General features: G+C 34.5%; 2 protein-coding genes across 2 annotated transcripts; both read right to left on the bottom strand.

The window, feature by feature from the left end:
• Window positions 1-2,756: 2,756 nt before the first annotated feature.
• On the bottom strand, window positions 2,757-11,846 carry LOC117123968 (stromelysin-3-like). The gene is made up of 8 exons (XM_033270068.1): window positions 11,805-11,846; window positions 7,824-7,987; window positions 7,084-7,382; window positions 6,606-6,764; window positions 5,910-6,136; window positions 5,126-5,273; window positions 4,562-4,813; window positions 2,757-4,365 (listed from the first exon to the last, which is right to left on the bottom strand). The coding sequence occupies exons 1-8, from the start codon at window positions 11,844-11,846 to the stop codon at window positions 4,247-4,249; spliced, it is 1,410 nt and encodes a 469-aa protein (XP_033125959.1). The 3' UTR covers window positions 2,757-4,246.
• Window positions 11,847-19,100: 7,254 nt separating this feature from the next.
• LOC117123941 (heat shock protein STI1-like) lies at window positions 19,101-22,659 on the bottom strand. Its single transcript, XM_033270037.1, has 9 exons — window positions 22,517-22,659; window positions 21,949-22,095; window positions 21,519-21,646; window positions 21,218-21,285; window positions 20,958-21,119; window positions 20,795-20,831; window positions 20,481-20,562; window positions 19,581-19,736; window positions 19,101-19,299 (listed from the first exon to the last, which is right to left on the bottom strand). Exons 2-9 carry the CDS (start codon window positions 22,065-22,067, stop codon window positions 19,239-19,241), a joined length of 813 nt encoding a protein of 270 aa, XP_033125928.1. The 5' UTR covers window positions 22,068-22,095; window positions 22,517-22,659; the 3' UTR covers window positions 19,101-19,238.
• Window positions 22,660-22,717: the final 58 nt, after the last annotated feature.

Raw genomic sequence — 22,717 nt, 5'->3', positions numbered from 1 at the left:
CATCGTTTCTTAACAATGTTATTTTGACGTTTCACAAAATTCTGTATATTTTCATTCTGATTAAAATGATTGAGTATTACAGTCGAGTGCAGAATTAGATAATTCAATGCTGTGGTGTTCTCAACAATTCCATTGGGAAGTTTTTTTTCCCTGAAAATTAAAGACAAATTTCCGTGATTAAAACTAATAATCAAATGATTTAGATGTCGAGAATCGAACACAATTTGATTATGCATTCATAACTCTAATAAAATCTATATCAAACAAAAGTGACCTTAAAATATAATATTGTTGTAAAATCTGCTAACCAAAACCATTAGTAAATTTGCTGAAATAAAATGAACAAAAAAGTTATCACTGCTAATGAGATATAAGGATCGGAACAATTAGGTATTTGCTGATTTAAAGTCCTACGAAAATCCTTGACAATCAACAACCAATTTAAGTATCTATGTATTATTAACCGATTTGCAACATTAATTGGCGATGAAAATATTTCATTGTTCTTTTCGAATTTAAAATAATTACCATAGAATATATAAAGTGTCGGTAAGCAATTAAATATCGAAGTTGATATTTATTTTTTAAAAAAATGTTAGAGGAACGGAGACAACATTACCATAAAACCAGAAAAAAAAATCATACAGCAAAATAATATAATTTGATTTACATATTAATTATTATAGCTCATATACCGTAGCTTGCCTACATAAAGGACATGGTAACATCGGTGCAGTAGCCAACCTATTACGCCTATACAGTAAAGTGCATATTCTCGTTTGTGTACAGGACCATTTTTATACACTGGATCAACAGCGTAACATCAAATCTGAAGATTCTTACCCGATGGACACGAATGCTGATCGGTATTGACAAGCTTCGAACCAAAGCTCTAAAGACCTGATTCCTTACTATCTGCACCACACACTTTGGTATCGTGGAGTTTGCGCCGGTTTCACATCACAATGATGAACCCACCCCTCCGCCGGGGCCCTTCCAGTGAATTCAGAAGTGTAGAAACCTTCAGAGAGAAAAAAAAATACAACCACTGAAATATAAAAGTTCTTTAATTATCATATTATGACTTCATCACCAATCGCATTCATGTCTATTCAACGTCAATATTAGTTAATAGGCTGATAGAGTGTTCAATTAGTTTATATGGGAGCATATAATTTTCATAACAACATTAGTTGTAATCTAATTTATAGTTTGGTTGTATAATAGGCAAAGAAATTATACATATATCTGATTTCCCTTTTAAAAGATGTATTATTGAACGATTCTCGTGAGCCTTCATCGAGTGACAAAAATGAAATTATTGTAGTCTGTCGTTTACTTACTTTAGGCTTTGTCTGCCTACAGATGTACTCTTCCTCCTTTCATCTCTCCAGATTATTTTTTTGTATCTTCATCTTTTTCAGTTCTTGAATTCCTTTCCATCATTGGCCGTATTCGACTGGTTGTTCTTCGTTAAACCACGCCCACCTGCGCCGCCAGTGGTAAAATCCCACTTAACGAAAACAACCAGTCGAATGTTAAACTTGTAACACTCGACAAATCAAAATGGCTGCATAGTTACCGCAATACACGCTACATAGTCAAGATTGCTTCAGCTTGTGGCAGTATGGGTTTTTCGTTAAAAAAAATATTTTCATCTAGTTTTTGAATTGTTAGCCTACAATTATTTTTTGATTTCATGTGGGTAAATATTATAATTTTTATTTTCTGAAATTTAATCTAAGTTATATTAACGCAAATGTTGTTTCTAAACCATAGAGATATAATAAGAATAAGTTGTTTAGTAGCTCTATGTTCTAAACTCACCAATCGGCCATGTTTGTTTTGGTCACGTGGATAACTTAACACTGATTAACGCACTTTGGTTTACGTTAATTTTCGTTGTCAACGAAGTCGATTTTACGAACCAGTCGAATGAAAATAAAATTCAACGAAAAATTGTAGCCAACGAAATGAGCCAGTCGAATACGCCCATTCTCATGGTCCACCTCAGTCGTTCATTCGTGCTATATATCGTCCATTCCATCCTCATTTGTTGTGTTTTTTATATCCTTAGAATTATGTTTTCCTGTCTATGAAGCTGCATCTGGTTAGGCCTATATCTCTGATATGTTTAGCATGCGTATCTCCATTGCTCTTTGTAGTATATTTTGTACTAAATTCTACCATTACTACCACTACCTTCTACCACTATACCATCACCATCACCACCACCACCACCACCACCTGCCTACTACTACTATACTACTACTACATACTGCTTACTGGTACTGCTGCTACTGCTGCTATTGCTGTTTCTGTTTTTGCGGTTGCTGATGTTGCTATTACTACCACCACCACCACGGTTGTTGCTGTTGCTATTACTAATTACACCTCCACTACTACTGCTGCTGCTGCTGCTGCTACTACTACTACTACTACTAGGCCTACTACTGCTACTACTGCTACTACCACCACCACCACCACTACCACAACCCCCACCACTACCACTAATACTACTACTGCTATTACTACTACTACTACTACTACTACTACTACCACTACCACTACCACTACCACTACTACTACCACTACCACTACTGCTGCTGTTACTACTGTTACTACTACTACTACTACTACTACTACTACTACTACTACTACTACTACTACTACTACTACTACTACTACTACTAATAATAATAATAATATGTTACAACACAATCAAGATTTAAAAAAAAACAATACATATAACAATATTATTTCAAACATTCAATCGCGTTTATTTATATTCCAAGCCCTGAATATCCCATTCTTCATTTATCTGGATAAAAAAAAATTAGAAGAAAATATAATGATGATATCTTAACCCTATCCTAATAAATTGGGATCGTTTACGAAAATCTTGTTTATTACTCACAATTGTTTTAATACAAGTATCAATTACCAGACATCCCTTTAACTCAAACCCTTTCCACTCCCCTCCCCCATCCTCCATTCCATAACTCAACCACACAATAACGTACACATAACATATTTGCACTTGTCGACTGGCACATCAAAAAATTGTATTTTAAATCTTCTGGGGCAATTGTCTTCTTCCTTTACTTTTTATTCTTTAATTTATTTAAAGCCAGGCTCCGGAAGAAAAAAAAATGTAGCACTGATATTTCTAAGACAGGAAAAGCATATTTGACGAAAAACTCGGGAACGGTTAATGAGATACAGATTTTTGAATATTTAAAAACTGATGGAAAAGGGGCGTAACCACCCTTTTTCAATCTTTTTCCCCAAGTTTTTAAATAAAAATTGTTTGTCTTCGAAAAGTCAGTTCTACAACCTATCAACCTCCGGAGCTGGCTTTAAGAAAGAACTTATTACTTTTGTATCTGTTGAAAAGGAAGAAAATAAATGTTCCAATGAATTAAAACAAAAGTAAACAATGACTGGACTTGCTTCTGACAACCTTAAAACTTTTAACTTAAATGCCTAATACAAATGCATATCAATTTTTTATTATTCACAAGTTTTTACAGTATGTTGTATTTGCGGCTAAGCAGCAAAGGTTTATAAATACTGTGACCTACAAAATAGTTTCTATCTCCTTTCTCCTTTATGTTGTAGAGCTAACTTAAAACCCCCCACCCCCGAATGCTTTAATTGCTCTATTGTGTAAATATTGCAGTAACTGTATGTTTTTAAGATATTTAGAATCAAATACTATCATGTCATAACATAAATCAAATCAAGTCATGTCATACCATGCTCAATCAAATCAAACTATATTATATCAAAATGCTCTACTATTTACATATATCACAAGTACTGTACACTGTAATATCACCACCGGTGATATTCATTGATTTTGTTTTGTGTGATGTCTAATACTCTTTGGTGATGTCCAAATTTACATGTACACAGAGGGCGGTAGTCATTTTCTCGAGAGCTAAACGCAAATTGGTGTATCAATCGATAGCCAATCAGAACGTGTTTGATTGTTCCTTCAATTGGATATGCCGGAGTTGTCACTGAACATCGTCTTCCGATCCATGTGAGCCACGTAGCATCATGTCTTCATGTGTTCAACAAACGCACCCATCATAATAGTCCAGACGAGTAAGCATGTAACTTCATTTAACCTCGTTATTGTTTTTAAATGATAAATTCGGTGGTCAACATTCTCTTTGAATCAATCTGAATAAAACAGGCCGCTCACCACTCAAAGTCTGAAGCACTCGTCTCAATGATGTCAGCATTTCTTGATGAATCGATTGATCGTCTGCCAACAGCGCTGCTTGTGCCGCGTGACGTAGTTTGTACCTGATTTTGACTTGTAGATTTGACCATTTCTGAAAAAGTAGAAGTGATCTGAAAAAGAATGCAGGCGCGAAATCAACAGTTATATTTGATATTTAATAAAGGTTTCAGACAAAAAGGCATAGAAAAGTAAAATTCAAAAGCGGTTTGAAAATAATTATACTTAGTATGCCAGTATCTGGCATACGGTACACTGTATAAACTATCACGATAGTAATAATGCTTTCATAATAAACTATATATCTACCATTCAGGTAATAAGCGGCGTTAATTCCCCTTGGTAGTCGCTTCCATTCTTTGGATATTTTTCTTGGATAATTATCTTCAAGTTTATTGGTTGATACATCTGCCTTCCACACTAATTTATTTTTGAATATGTAGATTTTGTTAGAGCCGGACACAGCAACGATAGCATCTACACCGATTGGCATTTCGTTTAGCATGTGCATCGTCTTGATGGGCAACTGATGCGGTCCTAGGTATATATACGAGTATTGATCTAAATTTAATGAATATTAAAACGTTATCAGAAAGGTTCGTTGAAACTTGGAATAAGGGCATAACATTTATTTTCATTCCGTTGGTTGAGTAACCAATTAGTAATTTGAGAGTATTGTAGTAGTATAGTAGTTCACATCTAAATTAAGATAGCACAATGCCGGTTACCCCCTCCCATCACACCTCTGTATAGAAAATCTAAATTAATAACTCATAAACACAGTGTAATGACCGTGCAGACTCGAGACGACTGGTGCCGTAATATTCTTAGTTTAAAAAAAAATTGACCGGGAACCAGGTTAGAATAAAATACCTTTAACAAAGATGAGGGCGTTATCAGTGTTTCGTTGATATACAGCGTCAATATCGGAAGGCAAACCATACCAATAAGATGCAGCTAGTTCGCCATTTTCTCTTGAAATCAGAGTGCCATCAGTCTTCATTCGCCAAATTCTATTTCCCTTCATAGAAAAAAAAATCCCGTTTATAAAACTCTTTTCACTCTTGGCACACAACATGCAGAACACTAACTTGTGTGACTGCCCTCATCTTCAGTAGGCCTATTTGAAACGACAAGCAGGAATATTTCTCTAATACTTACTTACAAGATTAACATTTGATTTAACTATCCATCAAAACATTGAAAAGAAAATATAAAATCAAGCAAAAAAAAAAAAAAAAAAAAAAAAAAAAAAAAAAAAAAAAAAACATTACTCCATACGATATCACTTTTAAATCAATTAGAATAAACCTTACACGTTAACTTTTTCTTATAAGTACAAAAAGTGTACAAAAATCTTACTTGTTTGCGTTTTGATTTTTCTTCATTTTATGCTATTCCGTCTAAAGCGACATGGTTATTTTCATCCTTTTACTCATCTGTTATGTTATAGTTCTAAACTACTACATGATGTAGGTCTACTGGATACAATTAATTATGCCTGTTTTTGTACCCATTTTTTTATGTAGATGATTTTATTTATGTCCCTTCTGAAGTCTCTTTTCAATAAGGAAGATTGTGATGTTTTACGTGTCTGTCTGAGGAATATCCCACTCCAAGCCGAGAATTGGGATTACAGATACGAAAAACTGCTTACCTTGAATATCATTATTTCTCGTCTGTAAACCGCCAAACCGTCAATAGACCGATCACATGTATTGTTCATCTTATTCTGTCTTTTGACCAGTGTATTCACAGCCGCTGTTCTAGAGATGGCATCTGTTACATTATTATTAGCCTTAACCGGGTTTTCATCCGTCGGCTTTGTAACCTTCGATCTTACTACTGTTCTTCCTTTTATACCGCTCGGATGTAATGGTTTGCCTAAAAAGTAAATTGAAACCGAAATTAATTTATATAAAATAAAAAAAAGATTAAAAACTAAGTAAAGTGATATAATTTCGTGTTTTCTCGTGATAATTGAGTACCGATTTATGCATGATGAAAATGTAATTATCCTGAGCTCTCAGTCATGGTAGTTATGTCTCGTGATAATTGAGTACCATTACATCCTTTTATACCGCTCGGATGTAATGGTTTGCCTAAAAAGTAAATTGAAACCAAAAATAGTTTATATAAAATTTTAAAAAAAATATTAAAAACTAAGCAAAGTGATAGTTTCGTGTTTTCTCGTGATAGTTGAGTACCGATTTATGCATGATGAAAATGTAATTATCCTGAGCTCCCAGTCATGGTAGTTATGTTCATTTAATTTAGTGTTCACGAATGACGACAAAGCACTTCGTAACAGTCATGATGCATTTGTATCACTTTCGCGCGCGCGAACACTCACCATATATACGCTGTATTCCTTTGACGTCATCTTCCGAAAGCGTGTATCCATTCTGAAATAGCTGATAATGTTCCCACATTAGGGCGCTCTTAACCTTCGAATGGGCCAATCCAATTACGTGACCAATTTCATGCGCCGCTACAATAAATAGATTTCTACCTAGCAGATGAAATGATAAATAATATCATTATATTTATTAATGATATGCAACGAATGACTGAATATCGTTGATAAAAATGATGATGATTATATTACTGTATTTTATATAAAGCACCATATACGATAAACCTATATATACGAATTCTTAATTCCAGTGGGCTCCTCTTGGAGTACGATTTTGGGTAGTAAATATGGAGACAATCACTTTACAGTTCTGAAGGGCATACTGCGACCAATTACACTTACAGTTACTTGAAGTTTATAAAAATATTTCAGTTAGAAGCAATACAAACTACGGTACCATTATTTGAGGATTTACCTTGTTTTGCTTTCCATGTCCACTTTTCGTCATCATCGAAATGAATGTCTCCATTTAATTCCCCATACCCACCCATTAGGTGGTACGCATGCGCAAGAGTGTTAAGTGGCCCGTCGAAATGCACGTTATCACCATGTTCAAGTTTCATAAACATGATAGTTGTGTTTGCGATTTCATTTTTTCCAACCTCTCTAAAAATCAGCGGAGAGACATCACTCCAGAGTTGAAAAGCCTCTTTAAATAACTGGCGAATTTTTGATTTGCTCTTTATGTCACAATTGCTTGGCCAATTACCAATTCTGTAAACATAAAAACATATACTGTATATTTATTTGAAAAAATGGTAGCCCATTGTAAAGTTACGATCAGCGAAGCTAGTGAATAAAGTGTACAGTACTCTATCCGTATCCATGGGAACACAGTAACTTTATACTGACCAAATTCTCCACTTTTGAAGTATTTTAAATCCCCGCTTAACACCACCCCCGCCCCCACCCGTTCTTGTTTGAAATGCATAGGCTTAATAATATAGAGAGCACCCTAATATCCAATAATAGTAAAATATACATGCTTGCAACAAAATCATAGGCATATTTTTTCATTAAAAAAATATTGTCCCAGTCAAACTGTGTAGAAAATACATCTTTATAGTAAAATTAACATTAGGCCTATATAATTTTGTATAATAAAATTTAGTGAGTACAGGGCTAGTGCACACAAACCTGTATGTGATTACAAACCTGTATGTGATTTCTGTGTAAGGCCATGCCTTTTGATAAAATGCATAGCGCTTACATCGATTTTTCGGACAGGACCTGTTATCTTCTCGAAAACCACATTTTATTTCAGTGTGTGTACCGTTCAATTTCTGGGACACAGAATGTCTCTTCAACTGACCTTTGACCTGAATGACATAAGATGGTACTCATTCAATCAATTAATCAATCAATCAATCAGTCAATCAGTCAGTCAATCAATCAATCCATCATTCATTGATTTATTCATTCATTCATTCATTCATTTAATCGATCGATCGATCAATCAATCAATCAATCAATCAATCATTTATTGTTGCAAGACTCTTCATTCATTAAGTAGTTAAAAAATCACAATTATAGAGGCCGGTAAACACATGACCCAGATTTCCAAAAGTAGGCATATACGTGAACAAAGGCGTAGTCATGGAACAATTTTTAATATTTAATTTATCAATAAGTGGGCAAAAACAGGTTTAATTAAACACACATAATGTTGGTATGCTGTTAGGCCTGCCATCCCATGTGAAAGTCAGAAAAAAACATCCGCAATGAATTAAAGAATTAATGAAAAACAGGGCAATTCTCTTCTGATAAAGGACGATAACATATATACTGGTATTTTGAAAAAAAAAAACCTATTTAGACTTCAACTTGATGGTAATAATCCGGTCGAATTGTTTCTATTGAGGTTTTTGTTTGAAATATGACGCCAAAAAGTTTATTCTGGACCAAGTGATCCTAAAATCACCTACTATTAGGCCTATTATAACATTACATGTGTTCAGTCTGTTTATTATTAATAAGGATATCCCTGATTTCTTCACTACAGTCAGAATGTAGGAGGCTAATTTAGACCAACATTATAGTTATTAAAGTGGCTCTTATGGAGCTGATGTCATAGTCGCGCGTAACAGGCAACTACCTATAAAAAAAAAAACAAAAAAACAAAAAAACAAACCAAAATAAACGTTTTCATTGAGTAAAAAGAATTAATCTTAACCTCATAGGATCCTAAAAGGTGCGTTAACACATCGCAGCCACTGAAGACACCTAATCACGTTTCTTGTCATATAGGCCTAATCAAATTGTCTGAATATTTTTTCAGTGACACTGGTCACTATTCAACGAGGTATTAAATTTTATTTTTATAATTATTTAATACCTCCTTGTTTGGTATCATACGGTAACGCGTCTAAGTTCTCAAGCGCTCGTGATCAAACATTTTAAAATTGCAATAGCTGGCCTAAATGATATCAAATGCCGCGAATAACACTTCTATTCTATTTCAGGTATTTTAAAGGAAATGAACTATAATGCCGATTTTCATGTTATGTTATGTAATGCTATGTAGATTGTGACGATTCTTCAACCCAGTTGGTTAAGGCGTCGTACATATTTAATAATAGTAAGCCTATTCCTGCATTTCAAAGTTTAAAATACCCTTTTTTCCGATAGACCATGAGAGGAAGGTCCTTGCAAATACGTCTATACTTCTAAAAATCCAATTTAAGTTTTGAGTTCAGGAGCGAGAATGTTACTATGAAAAGCCAAAGATGCATTTCCCATTCGGTTGAGTTAACCTCAGACACTGTGTCAACAATTGACCTTTCCGGAGTGTCAATCAAATTGATCAATAGACCTTTCCGGAGTGTCAATCAAACTTAACAACTGACTAATCAGAACAACGCTAGGAATACGCGCGCGTCTTACAAACACACGTGTTGTCCCACAAACGCACGTGTTTGCGTATGTTTTAACATTGTCGTCTTGTGGGACCTTAGCAACAATATCCAATGGGCGGGGCTTAGCGGAAAGGTCCATTTAGAACAGGACCAGGAATCAAGGGTGTATTCAGGATTTTTTCTGGGTGGGTCCTGATCATAATTTTTTGGACCTTTTCAGTGGGAGACAGGAAAATCGAATACAGCGCCACCAGCTTGAAGCGGATGGCAGGCTCAGTTTCAGAATTGCTGGAATTCAGATAGATTACACGTCACGCAATTGGCAAGGTCTTTGGACTCATTGCTGGTACCAGTACAACTCCCTGCTGTTACCTCATCAGTGCTTTTTCATTTATGTCATTGTGAAAAGGCCCTAGAGAAAAAATGTCTTTGGAAAAAATGTAGACCTTTGAAAATTTGGGGGAGGGGCCGTACGACCATCCCCAACCCTCCCCTTGCATACACCCATGGGAATATACGCACGTCCCACTAACACACTACATTGAAACCTCTGATAGTGATCTGTGCCTATTTTTAAACCCAACATAGTGTTTTGTATATAGTATAGTAATTATCTTGAGGATATTTTGTCTTGATTGTATTAAACATTTTATTTTTATTTCAGTATCATATTCTTTCATCTATTCTTCAAATATTCTGCTTCTGGGTCAATCAATCTCAATATTAAACCCTGGATGAGATTGACCTTCGGACAAACTTCGCTTACCCTTATCGGGCGTACAAAAATCCCCCCGTCTTTAATTTTCCTTTCGAGCCACCAACCGTGATGTATATTTTTGTTTGAATAATTACATCCATTTCATCATGTGTCCTTTGGTATACTCAAAAAGACCAGCGCACCTCATGAAACTATCGATTCGTTTTCCAACTGCTTTATTCGAATTGTATAATTGTAATGCAAGTCGAAAGCTCAGAACTACAGTAATTCACCCCACATTTCCTCTCTCAAATATAATTACGGTAACAATTTGAAGCCTACTCTTTTGCACAACCAATGGACCTTTTCGCTAAGCCCCGCCCCTTGGATATTGTTGCTAAGGTCCCACAAGACGACAGTGTTAAAACATACGCGAACACGTGCGTTTGTGGGACAACGCGTGTGTTTGTGAGACGCCCGCGTATCCCTAGCGCTGTTCTGATTGGTCAGTTGATAAGTTTGATTGACACTCCGGAAAGGTCTATTACGTATTTCCTCCACTCTTGTCCCATATTTCAGCCTGAGCCAACTCTTCAAAATAATAATTCTAAATCTGGACCAGTTTCACCCCACTAGGCCTCATATTCAATAATTCAAACACCGCAAAATTTAAAATACATATTGTTTTTTAAATTAAGGTTAAGTAAATATATAATATAGTGTACCATGGAGCAATAAAGGTTGATGGAATTATATTAAAAGCGCACAAATGGGATCATCACTTTGGAACAATACCAGGTACGTATGCTAAAGTTAATATTGTTAACGTCGAATGTTACTGGAACAGGGCCTCTCGAAGTTCAGACTATCGAAGGTCACGAAATATTAACTACAACGGCGTATTCTATGAAGAGGTATGACCTTTGGTTATAATACTGCAACCGATATTCTAAAAATACTTTCTCCTTATAAAAGATTTATGAAATGCAGACAATAATCCATTATTTATAACGTATTTCTTGGACGTCCTGTACTTCTTGATTCATGCGAGGTTGAAACAACAAAATGGTATCTTGCAAGTTTAATGCATTCTTTGAATTTAGTGCTAAATTATAAATTATCATACAAATGTATCAGGTACGGGATGTAACCGAATAACTATCGTTTGCTATCGAGTTTCAGCAGACGAATGTTTTGCTTTTGGGATGTTAAACTGCACCAGTAAGTGTTGAAATGTGGATATTATTAAGTCCAGCATTCGTCATGGATCTTTGAATGAGTTAAGACTAAAGGCCAACTCAGACAGCGTCGTCGACGCAGCCCGACGCGATTTGTTGTCGCGTCGGGTCTGTGTAAGTTAAACGCAGACGCGATGGTGTGCGTCGCGGGCAGTCGCGTCGTAGAATATTAAACATGTTTAATATTTCTCACGACGGCTTAAGACTGTCCCCGACGATAAATCGGGTCGGGCTGCGTCGGCCGACGCTGTCTGAGTTGGCCTTTAGTCGTCAGTCGTAATCCACTTACTGATAATGACTAGTTCAAGTTAGTAGCCCTAATTTAAAGTTAATATTTGTACATTACCCGAGGATTGTCACTATCAAGTTGATCTCTTATACTAAACATCTTTACATAGAAAATCTTCTATCAGATCACGAATAAAATATTGGAATTAAAATATAATACCAATTAAAACAATTTATAGTGAACAAAGTCATGCCTGTCAAAGGTATTTCATTATTTTCAAGGCATGATCACACTATTGTAGGACAAGAAAAATTATGGGATCATGAAACATTTGTTCTAATAATCTAGCGGACCTTAAAATTTGTTCGGACCCCCACATTTTCGCGGACCCCCTGCGAACCCCTTTGACTTGGCGGACCCCAGGTTGGGAACCACTTTTCTAAATAAAGAACAATTTTGTTTATAATGTTTACAAACACATGTTTACATAAAGACAGGGGTGGGGCTTCTAGTGGGAGGGTACCTTAAGTGAAGAGAAGGCCCTTTTGTATCTGCGGTAGTCACTTTATCACGAAATGTTGCGTTCCACTTACCCAAACTGCATATTACACAGCAACTTTCGCTGTTGTTCTAACGATTAACATAATGAATTATGCCAAGTGTTGCTTTTGTGGTAAACACTCCTCGTTAAATATTAATCGTGTTAGTGTAAAATTATCATTTTATGATATTTTAAACAAGATATATTAAAATATACTCTTTATAAAGAGCCTAAACGGATGGTGCTAGGAAATATTTCTTCCAGATTTGTGTAGACGCCTGTGCTGTAATCGTAACAATCTTCCTAAGTTACTCAAATTGATGTATGATTATTACACTGTTGATATCAATCAATCAATCAACTATGTAATCTTTATTCTACAAGTGAACATGATAACTTTACATTTCATTTTAAAAGAACTAGTACACGAGGGACCCTTGCGTGACGCGGCGCGTAACAGGTGCGCATGGCCAGTGACAGATCCAAGAATTCGAAATAGGGGGAAGAGCGGGAGGCCAGAGCGATTTACAGATAGAGGTTAAAGATCACTTTAGGAATTAAATTGTTATGGTCATGGCACCTCTGATTGCCAGAAATGGCACTCTCAGACTTAAATTTTAATGTAATTTTCCCTTTTTCATATTTTCCCCCAAATCTATGAGAGGGGAGGGTCGGCTTCCCCCTTAAATATTGCCCTATTGACCTGTGCCTTACGAGCTACGACGTAAACTCGTGATATACCGGTACAATGCCACGTGCACTCTCTATGCATGGGATTCTCGATGTTAAAAACTTCCGTTAGATTTCTAACCCAGGCCTACATCTCGCCAATTATTAGGAAATCCTCGTTACCACTCACTGACGAGAAAAGATAAACGTAACAAACTGAGTCACCCGTGAACACGGAGTCCCAAGTGAATGAATGTTTCCTTAGCATTTTAACACATATTTTATTAATCTATTTTGAAAACATTCGCTTAAAAAGGATATTAACGTGCTGATAATATAGATCTGGGAAAAGTCATGGCATCGAGGTAGTTGTTCGTTTATGCCAAATGAATCAACCTTAAGTACCGTAGGCTTAGACGCATGTATAGAAAGAACACCGGTATGAGTAGCCTAAATCGTTTTACCAGTAGTATTTTTGTAATAAAATCTGGAAAAGCCCTGAAAATGCATTAAAGCCTTGAATTGCTCATTAAAAATACTATAAAGTAAGTTATCAACCACCAATGAGACATGATTAATACTTACTACGAAAATTCTTAAATTAACTGGTAGATTTATGCACAGGCCTAATTAAGAAATGGCATAATTTGGTGAGAAAAATATTTTCTTGATCTAATTACGTAGGCCTAATTGTACTTAAATCATAGACCCGGCCTAAAATGCACACCATATCACCTCCATCGGCGATAAAGATGATAAATACCGGTTGGTTTTGAGGTGAAAGAGATTTGAACAATTACCGTACATCGGTTGCTCTACCAAAGCTCTGAGGCAAAGTTGATTATTACTTTTCGTTTTTCTCAAGGTAGACCTATTGCATAATAGACGCATTTTTGTAACTTTATATCAGATAAGCATCTGTAGGGAGAACCTCCATCTCCGTAGAGAAAAAAAAAAGTCCTACTATAAGTAATTCAATGCTTTTGAGCTAAACTCAAATTAATATTATTAATACAGTTTATCCGGCGGACAGATCCGGATAAATCCATGTGATTGCAAAATATTGAATATTGAGGAAGCTGTATTGGTTTTATTTTTCCTATTTTGTCTGTTTTGATCTTTCTTCCGATAAGAATATATATGAAATATGACATGCCATCCTTACTTACCTCCGTCCGATGAAGACTTAACTGACACAGGCTTAAATTGTTGACTTACTCAGCTTCTCTCCGTCTTCTTTGCAAGATTCCAAACTGTTCTGATTATTGATTTGATGCCGTCTCTTCCTTTATATGCCTATTACCATCACGTAGTGCAATCACCCAACCAAGTAGGAGTTGAACTGGTCACGTTATGTAATGTGTCGATGTCACAGTTAACACAATTACGCAAGTGGTGTAGTGGTGTATTGCTGCAATGCGATCGCCGCTGACATGCATTGGGAGGGGATAAATCCAGTGTATAGCTAAATTTAAATGAATTTTTAATGACGAAATAAATGAAATGAAATTATTAACAACTAATGGGAAAAAATAATTTGTCAAAATATCGTTTACTGCAGTTATGTGATTCATCCTTAAAAAATAAAGTGAACAAATTTAGATTATCACCCACGATGTTATGAATCTTGATAAAACTTTTATAACATGGTGGGTGATGAAGACAATGCCAGATTGATGTTAACTTTAGTATTGTCTAACTTCAGACAATTCACTTTATCCAGTGGTGGTGCCAGAAATTTGCCGACGAAGCCTTGGTCGACCGCATGGAATAAAGAACCATTTGATAGTATTCATGGGGAGAGTTTTTATGGCTTAGTTGATCCAAATGCTTTTAGACCACAATATTAGGGACTGGCAATAAAAATAACGTTATTTGGATAGGAAATGTATATATTTTATAAATTTTCGACTCCGACGGGGAGTGGGGAGGATGCCCACGCTGCACTCCCCCGTTTGCGCCACTGTTGACTTTACCTGCATTGCTCTTTTTAAACCAATATTTAAATGAGTAATATAGTGGATTATTTTTTGTGTATAACAGAACGACCGGTGGACTGCTCCATGGAAGGGGAAAGGCGGGAAGAAGCGATAGAGGGAGGGCGAAGTGAATACATTTGCACTCTCTGATAGATTGCTTATAATTCATTGCCCAGGTTAACGTGATTTGAAGTTTAAGTTGCATTAGTTCAAAGTATGAAAAATACATTTAAAATGTCATTTGGAGGTTAGCATATTGAAAATAATAATTCTTCACCACATGGTTCTGGAAGCAAAAAAAAAGTTCAACAGCAATGTCTTTTATAAAAATGCTTAAAATTAATGCTATATCCAATAGGATATTCCAAATAATTTTATACTTCTGTATAGTTTCCATTAATTAATTTCATTTAACCTTTATGATTGTTTTCCTTTTTTCCTGGCAAAAAAAGCAGTGTTCTCATCCACGGCACAAAAAAAAAATGATTTTGTGAGAATAAAAAATATGTTAGATAAAAAATAAATATTCCCTAACAAAAATATCGGAAATTTAAGATAAAAGTAATGGATAACGAGGAGAGACAGGATTTAGAATGCTGGACAACCTAAAATCATAAATGTTATAAAAATGTGGAACTGAAATAAGAGTGACTTGCAAAACTCTAGAGCAATCCATTGTTATAGACCTAACACTATTATAGTGATAACACTTAATAAAATAAATTTACTTTTTTATAAAATTGATAGTCTACTACAAGATTACAAAAACCCAAATTGCACCGCTCACCAATTGCAGTCATTAAATTACGCCAAAAACTGATCACGATATAAATTTATATTTAATGACATTTACTGGTATACCTCGGCGATTTTTACAGATTCTCATAACGGCAAAATAGCCAAAATTAATGAATGACGATACAGTATTTTAAAATTAGCCTATGTTGTTGCGCGGATCCAGGATTTTTGTTGTGGGTGGGGCTACCAACAATTTCAGATGGTTAAATCAATACGGTACCTACCAAGCACCAGAATGGTGTATGGTCCCCACATGACGTGGCTTTTATATTTAATGGCAGGGTTGACTGCCTCGTAGGGTTATCGAATATGATGCCTATAAAGAAATGACTTCAAGCCACACGCCCACTTGGCCACACCCTTTTTAACATATCCCGTCATCACGTTCTCCAAATCCACAACAGACTGATGAGGAAGCTAAATCATTGCACATAGTTTATACCGATTTTGGTGTAATAATATGCAGGGATCATTCAAAATTGTATATATCACATCAAGTTCAAGATGTACAAGTAATATTCTTTGGATTCAGCTTAATTACTTATGCAGCACCTGTTGATTTCTTAAAATGAAAATAACATTCGTTGTCCTCGACTTTATCCAAAAATCAGAGGTATTACAAAAAAAGGCTAAAAATCAGGGGCAGAATAAATTCCCGTCTTCAACACTTTAGTGTTGATCTAATCATTTTACACATGTGTCTATACTCGGAAAAAGTTAATGTTTAGATTGGCGGATCTTCCAATGGCTTTAGCCTGCATTGGTAACATACAGATTTGAAAAAAAAATGTTTTGCACATGTACTTTTAAATGCAGTTAACACAAAAATTAATAATAAACTAGAGGTGAAACCATCGGACATACCCTGGTGTTAAATACTGAATTGTATTTGTTCATAATCGTAATAACATTTAGACATTAATTTTATTAGAGTGACATAAGTTTAAATAATCTACAGGAGGCAAATAAAGTATGAAAAATAGTCTTTTAGATCACTCATCAACGAATAGACCTTTGCGGAGTCTCAATCAAAGTAAATCATTATGATTAGATATATGAGGTTAGAAGTTAAGTTTTCATTCGTTTTTATTTTGGACTTTCCCGGCAGATTCATGCACGGTACATATGAGCCCTGCAGTATGTTTAACTATAAGATTGAATCTTACCCACAAGAGAGTAAGTGGCCACAACCTGGGTTACTAAATTGTATTTGGCATCAAATAAATTGCCCTGTGTATTTTTCCCTACTGTATTTTACTCGATGCTCTCGGGATTCGGTCGGGCGTTCGTGACGTGCAAACACGAGCTTCCTTCAGGATTGAACCTAAGAGCCACAACCCGGGTTACTAAATTGCATTTGGTCCATCAATGCCAGAGAAGCATCAAATAAATTGCCCTGAACATTTTTTCCCTATTGCATTTATTCGGTACCCCCTGGGATTTAGTTGAGTGCTACGCAACCTTGGGCCAGAGGGCCACTTCTTACACCATAAACAAATTTCCGGACTACTTCACATATACAGTACTAATAACATTCAGTTATTAATTAGACCTATACTGACATAGTCGAATCATTTTTTTGATTTTGACCTAGTGAGAACATCAATTATGCCAGTGGTTATGCCACATAGATATAATGAGAAACAAGTTATGCTACCGTCTGCAGCAAGCGTATTCGACTATGCATAGTTGACAGGTCTATTGATGTAGGCCTAACGCTGAAGGTTAAAGGCAAAAATTAAATGATGTGTCACTGGGAAATTGATTAACTTAATAAGTTCACAAAGCAAGTTTCAAATGATGACAACAAAAAGTGTGGGGGGGGGGGGGAACTCTACCTTGAACCTGCTCATATCACTAATATTTTTGAAAATTTGGCTTCACGCTCGTTAATTTTCATCTGTTGCGTGTAAGCGTCACCCAGGCAGAACGTCAAAGTGTGCGCATGTGACCGACCAAGGCTGCTTATTTCTTCTAGACCCAAGCAAGATTTCAAGTTGGGAACAAAAAGAAACGCTGTTAAACTAAAACCTAATTAGTGTGAAAGCAATGTCAAATTAAAATAATACTGTATGTTTGTTTTCGTGTATTTATAGGCCTCCATATACGACGGCAGAACACTCAACATTTGGCGGACCACTTACACTTCTCGCAGACTACCCACGGACCCTTAGCGTTGAAGACCACCAATAAGTTCGGCGCAAAAGTGGTCCATGGGTTGCGTAACACTGCAATAGTGAATAAGATGGTCCATCTTCAACTTGGCTATGTTGGCTAAAACAAGGAGGTAGCCACTGTGTGCTGAACTGCGTATACTCTTTAGATTTCTGGTCTTTGGTTCAATTCCTTCACCACTCTCTTTTGTACAGGGGATTGTCTCTTGAAGTTACTAGAATGATCCTACTAGATAATAAATAAGTAGGTCTATTCAATTTTTATTTGGGTAAGCGTTGGGGTGCTTCACGAAATCCAAAATTGTCCTCAATAACAGATGAAAGTTGAAAGGTCAAGCGACAATATATTTTTGTAAATAGATTTTCTTTCTGGCAGACACATCATGATTTCAATTATATTGATAAACAAATAACCATAAACCACTGCAATAAAGTTATAAACAAAATTATAATACAATATTATATAATATAAATGACCTTTTATTAAAAGGTCCTGAAAGGTTTTAATTGCTTTTGGAGATTATCATTATAATCATTTAATAAACTGTTATTATGTAATATGTTTTTGTGGCTCTGGAATTTTGTTTATGGAATAATGGTTCAATAATTTTACCATATACTTATTTTAAAATAAAAAATTATATTACTTTGGTTCCATCTCTCTTTCCTGCACTTAGTAAAAGGAGAAAATTTTTTGACAAGGTTTTTCTTTTAAAGTGTATGAATTCTGTGTTTCTATTTTTTGTGCATTTTTCTATTTATTATATATTTGTGTGTTAAAAAATGTAAGGCATTGTGTAATTTGCATGTGATTGCTGTTGGATGTGTTTTTTTAAAATAAAGAAATAAATAATGTATTATTTATATAATTGTTAACAACCTATCTACTTGCAATATTATAATGATGAACACATGATAATTTTGATGATAATAATACTGATGATAAGGATAATGATAATGATAATAATGATGATAATGATAATGATAATAATTATGATAATGATAATAATGATGATAATGCTAATAATGATAATTATGATAAGGATAATGATAATAATGATGATAATGATAATAATGATAATTATGATAAGGATAATAATAAAGTAATGATAATTATGATGATAATGATAATAATAATGATAATTATGATGATAATGATAATAATATTAATGATAATTATGATGAAATCAATGAGCTAAAAAATAATTGGTGGCAACACTCTTAAAATTAATCACACAATAACTTGATACACTTTAAATTATCTTTCTAACAAAATTTATTGCATACTTATAAAATTCTCTTTCATATTGAGTTAAAATAAAAATACTCTCTGGCAAATTGAAATAAATTTAGATTTGTTTTGTTACGTTTCAATTATGATGTACTGGCTTCATAAATATTTAAAGAAATGTTCATTGAAAGATTTCTTCTTAGAATACTCAACCATAATTCTGGAAAATATAAAATAAAGGTTATATATAATATTAAAGGTATTCAAAAGCTCCAACAGGGAATGAATGATAGTATAAAACATATTCCAAGTATCGAAATGCACGCCATCGTGTCGGGATTCAATATTTCAACATTAATTATGTCATCATCAGGAATGAAAAATTATCAATATTTGCAAGCTTATATGCACAAGTACATTTTTCTCAAGTATGTCATTGCTATCTACATACATAATTAATTAGTATAATTATTAATTAATATATAATTAATGACAACTCACTTGATAACTGTTTGCTGTAAGTTGCTGAATGGAGTCTGACATTCCATAATACTTAATGATGGTAATTCGTTTTCATTAACGAAGGCAATCACATAAAGTTTCACAAGCTCTCCTTTCCGGATTTTCTCAGATACGATCTTATCCGCTGGAGTGATCCTATCAATGAAAGCGAACCTTTTAAATAATATGATAATATATGGTGCATCATATATGGAATGCAGCTGTAGCTTGGCGGTTAGGATGCTTGCCTAACAATCTGAGGTCCTGGGTTCAAATTCTGCATAACTCTGTATAAATAAATCCAGTATTTTTTCTCATGTCTCAAAACATGGACAAGATACAATAGGTTCTCCATGGTTTAGTACACATACAGTGGCTACCACTAGCTTAGCTGCCTTTAGTTAAGTCGCTACCTAACTTCATTCCCTAAAGACTGTTTTCCACTAGGCAAACATATTCGTACGAATCATTTCTATAGGAGTTCTTCGCTTTCAGCAAAATTAGTAGTTCAAACTGTTTCTACTTTTTGCAAAGTGAAAAAATGCGCAACCAATCAGAGCTCAGGAAGATAACCAACACTTTCGATCAGCGCGAATAAATTCGCTGAGTGTAAAACAGGCTTTAGCCTCATAATGAAGTTTAAATAAATGCTTCAGTCCTAAAAAGAAGCATGCCTGAAAATATTATTAAAAAAACCATTATCAATAGACTTTTAAGTGCATTTAGAGTCAGGCGCAGCAGGTGACATTTCATGAAATTATATCAATGTCAGCTGTAGCAATTTAAATTGAATTTTTTGGCTGTTATGTATCAGTATATCTAGACCACTAATGTACTGAACTATGCACATTATGTGTGAATATGGGTCTAGCATTACAAACAGTTATAAGAGAGACTCACGCATTCACTGGCACCATTTTTAAGATAAGCTGACCTTGTAGATCCATTAAGGCACACTGAGTTAATTTGTAACCCAGTTTAGCTGGAAGAAATCAAATATAAAAGAATGACAGAAAACAAACAAATACAGATAGTGCCAAGATTCCAAAGTAAATTCTAAATGTCATAAAAGATTGAAAACATTAAATAGGTCATTTAATAGGATCAAGTATTCCATTAACTTTTAATAAAAAATATTGAAAATTAATCTAATTTATGTTTTATTTGATTACGTATGAAGGGTGTCTGTAAAAAATATTGGCACTGTTTCTTACTTTTCATTGTCAGCCGACACAAGGACTTGGCAAGCAACTGAGAAATGAAGCAAAACATTAAATGAATATTTATGAGGCTAATTCAGAGATAACTGAAAAAACGCTTTTTTTAAGTAAGTGTAAATGTTAACTTATTTCAAGCAATGATTAATTTGTACCCTACCTCTGTACTTAAAGCCTGTAGATTGGAGAGGGTGTTTTTTGCAACGATTAACCAATCAGTGACATCTAAAAAATTTAAATGAGGTTCATTCTCCTTGCAAAATTCAACGGCTTTTAGCTTCTCCTTAAATTCATTGTCTTTTTCATCAACAACAGAACCATTCTGTGAAAATCAATTAATAAAATAAAATAAATCAATTAAATAACTAATCAATCAATCAAGCAACCAATTACAATTTTTTGAATGCAAGATCAACTAACCTGAAATGCTGAGGATGCATCTTCAAAGTTCTTTAAATACAGGTGCGACACACCTTTCCAGTAATACCCTTAAATATAAATAAGAGGACATGAGATTAATAAATCATGATCAACTATTATTTCACTAGCAAAAAAAAAGATTGTGAATGGAAAATCAAAAATAAGATGAATTTTAATTAAACTTAATCACCATAACCTTGACTGCCACCTTAATGTTAGTTATCATCACAGATTCTCACCATCATCACAGATTCTCATTATCCCAAAACCGTCACCCTTGCTATCAGCTAAGGTCACTCACCTTTCTTCCACTTTGAATCCATTTCGATGGCCAACTTTGAACTTTCCAATGCTGCATCATACTCTTTAAGCTTTGTGTGAACATTCGCTAAGTTACTATAAATAGCAGCTGCAGGTTGTCCTTTGACCCTTGTAATTTAAATTTTAAGAAAAAAAAATAAAATTGATTCCTATATTTACCAATGGATTTCAATATATTTGTATTTTATTTAACAAAATCGAACAAAGTAATACACCAATAACAGGATGAAAATAGACTATAAAGCATGAAAACTTGATATAAATATGCACATCTGTAACCCCAGTCTACACCAATGATTTTTACAAGACATTATATATACAAGAATATTTAACACTGAGGAGGTCTTTCATTACAATAATGAAGGTTATGGATATAGACTAAGTAGCTGTTCAAAGTAGAAAGAACTTACCCAAGTTCCAATGCTTTGTTGTAGTTTTCAACTGCTTTCTTGTATTGTTTCTTTTTGAAAGCTTCATTGCCCATTTTCTTGTATTCTGTGACCTGGTCTGTGTTGGTTTCTGGCATCATAATTATTGCAAAAATCAATCTAAGGCCCCTAATATATTATAAAATAATATGATAATTATAAATATTAAATAAAGTCGGTTACTACTGCTCTTAATTCTATAATTACTTGAAAAACGTATACCAAAGGTACAATGACATATTTGAGAAAAATGTAAGCTACAGTAGGCCTAAACCTACCATCTTGGAGAAAGGTCTCTAGGCTAAAGGCCTATTATTAGACTCAGAAGACTAGAACTAGGTTGCATACTACGTAGGCTCAGACTGGCATACATTGTGCATTGCAGCCAAAACCGGCCTAGGCTAGGCCTAGCATATGCGGCATGCAAGCAAGGACATCTAATTTTGACGAATATTCAAGATTTGTCTAACAGACAAAATAGATATTATAATAGCAGTGAATCCAATAGATCAATAAATATTACATGTAAAAAGTTCATAAATAATCTTACTATTTTTGAGCATCAAACACAGACTTCCTAATTTGGCCTTGTGTTGTGCTTGAATATTTATCATTTGAGAATTGTCTATGTAGACGTTACCGTGTAAATTATACAATACGTCTGACTACAATACTTTTTTTTTCTCCAGGCTTCATCGCCGTGTGAATATCTTCGGCTTTAAAACTTTTGTTTATTTATAGAGGGCGGCGT

The sequence above is a fragment of the Anneissia japonica genome, unplaced genomic scaffold, assembly GCF_011630105.1.
Source record: "Anneissia japonica isolate Jap-2015-1 unplaced genomic scaffold, ASM1163010v1 scaffold287736_len1891122_cov214, whole genome shotgun sequence".
NCBI lineage: Eukaryota > Metazoa > Echinodermata > Crinoidea > Comatulida > Comatulidae > Anneissia > Anneissia japonica.
Note: the sequence above shows the minus strand (reverse complement) of the source record. Positions and strands in the feature narration are given on the sequence as shown.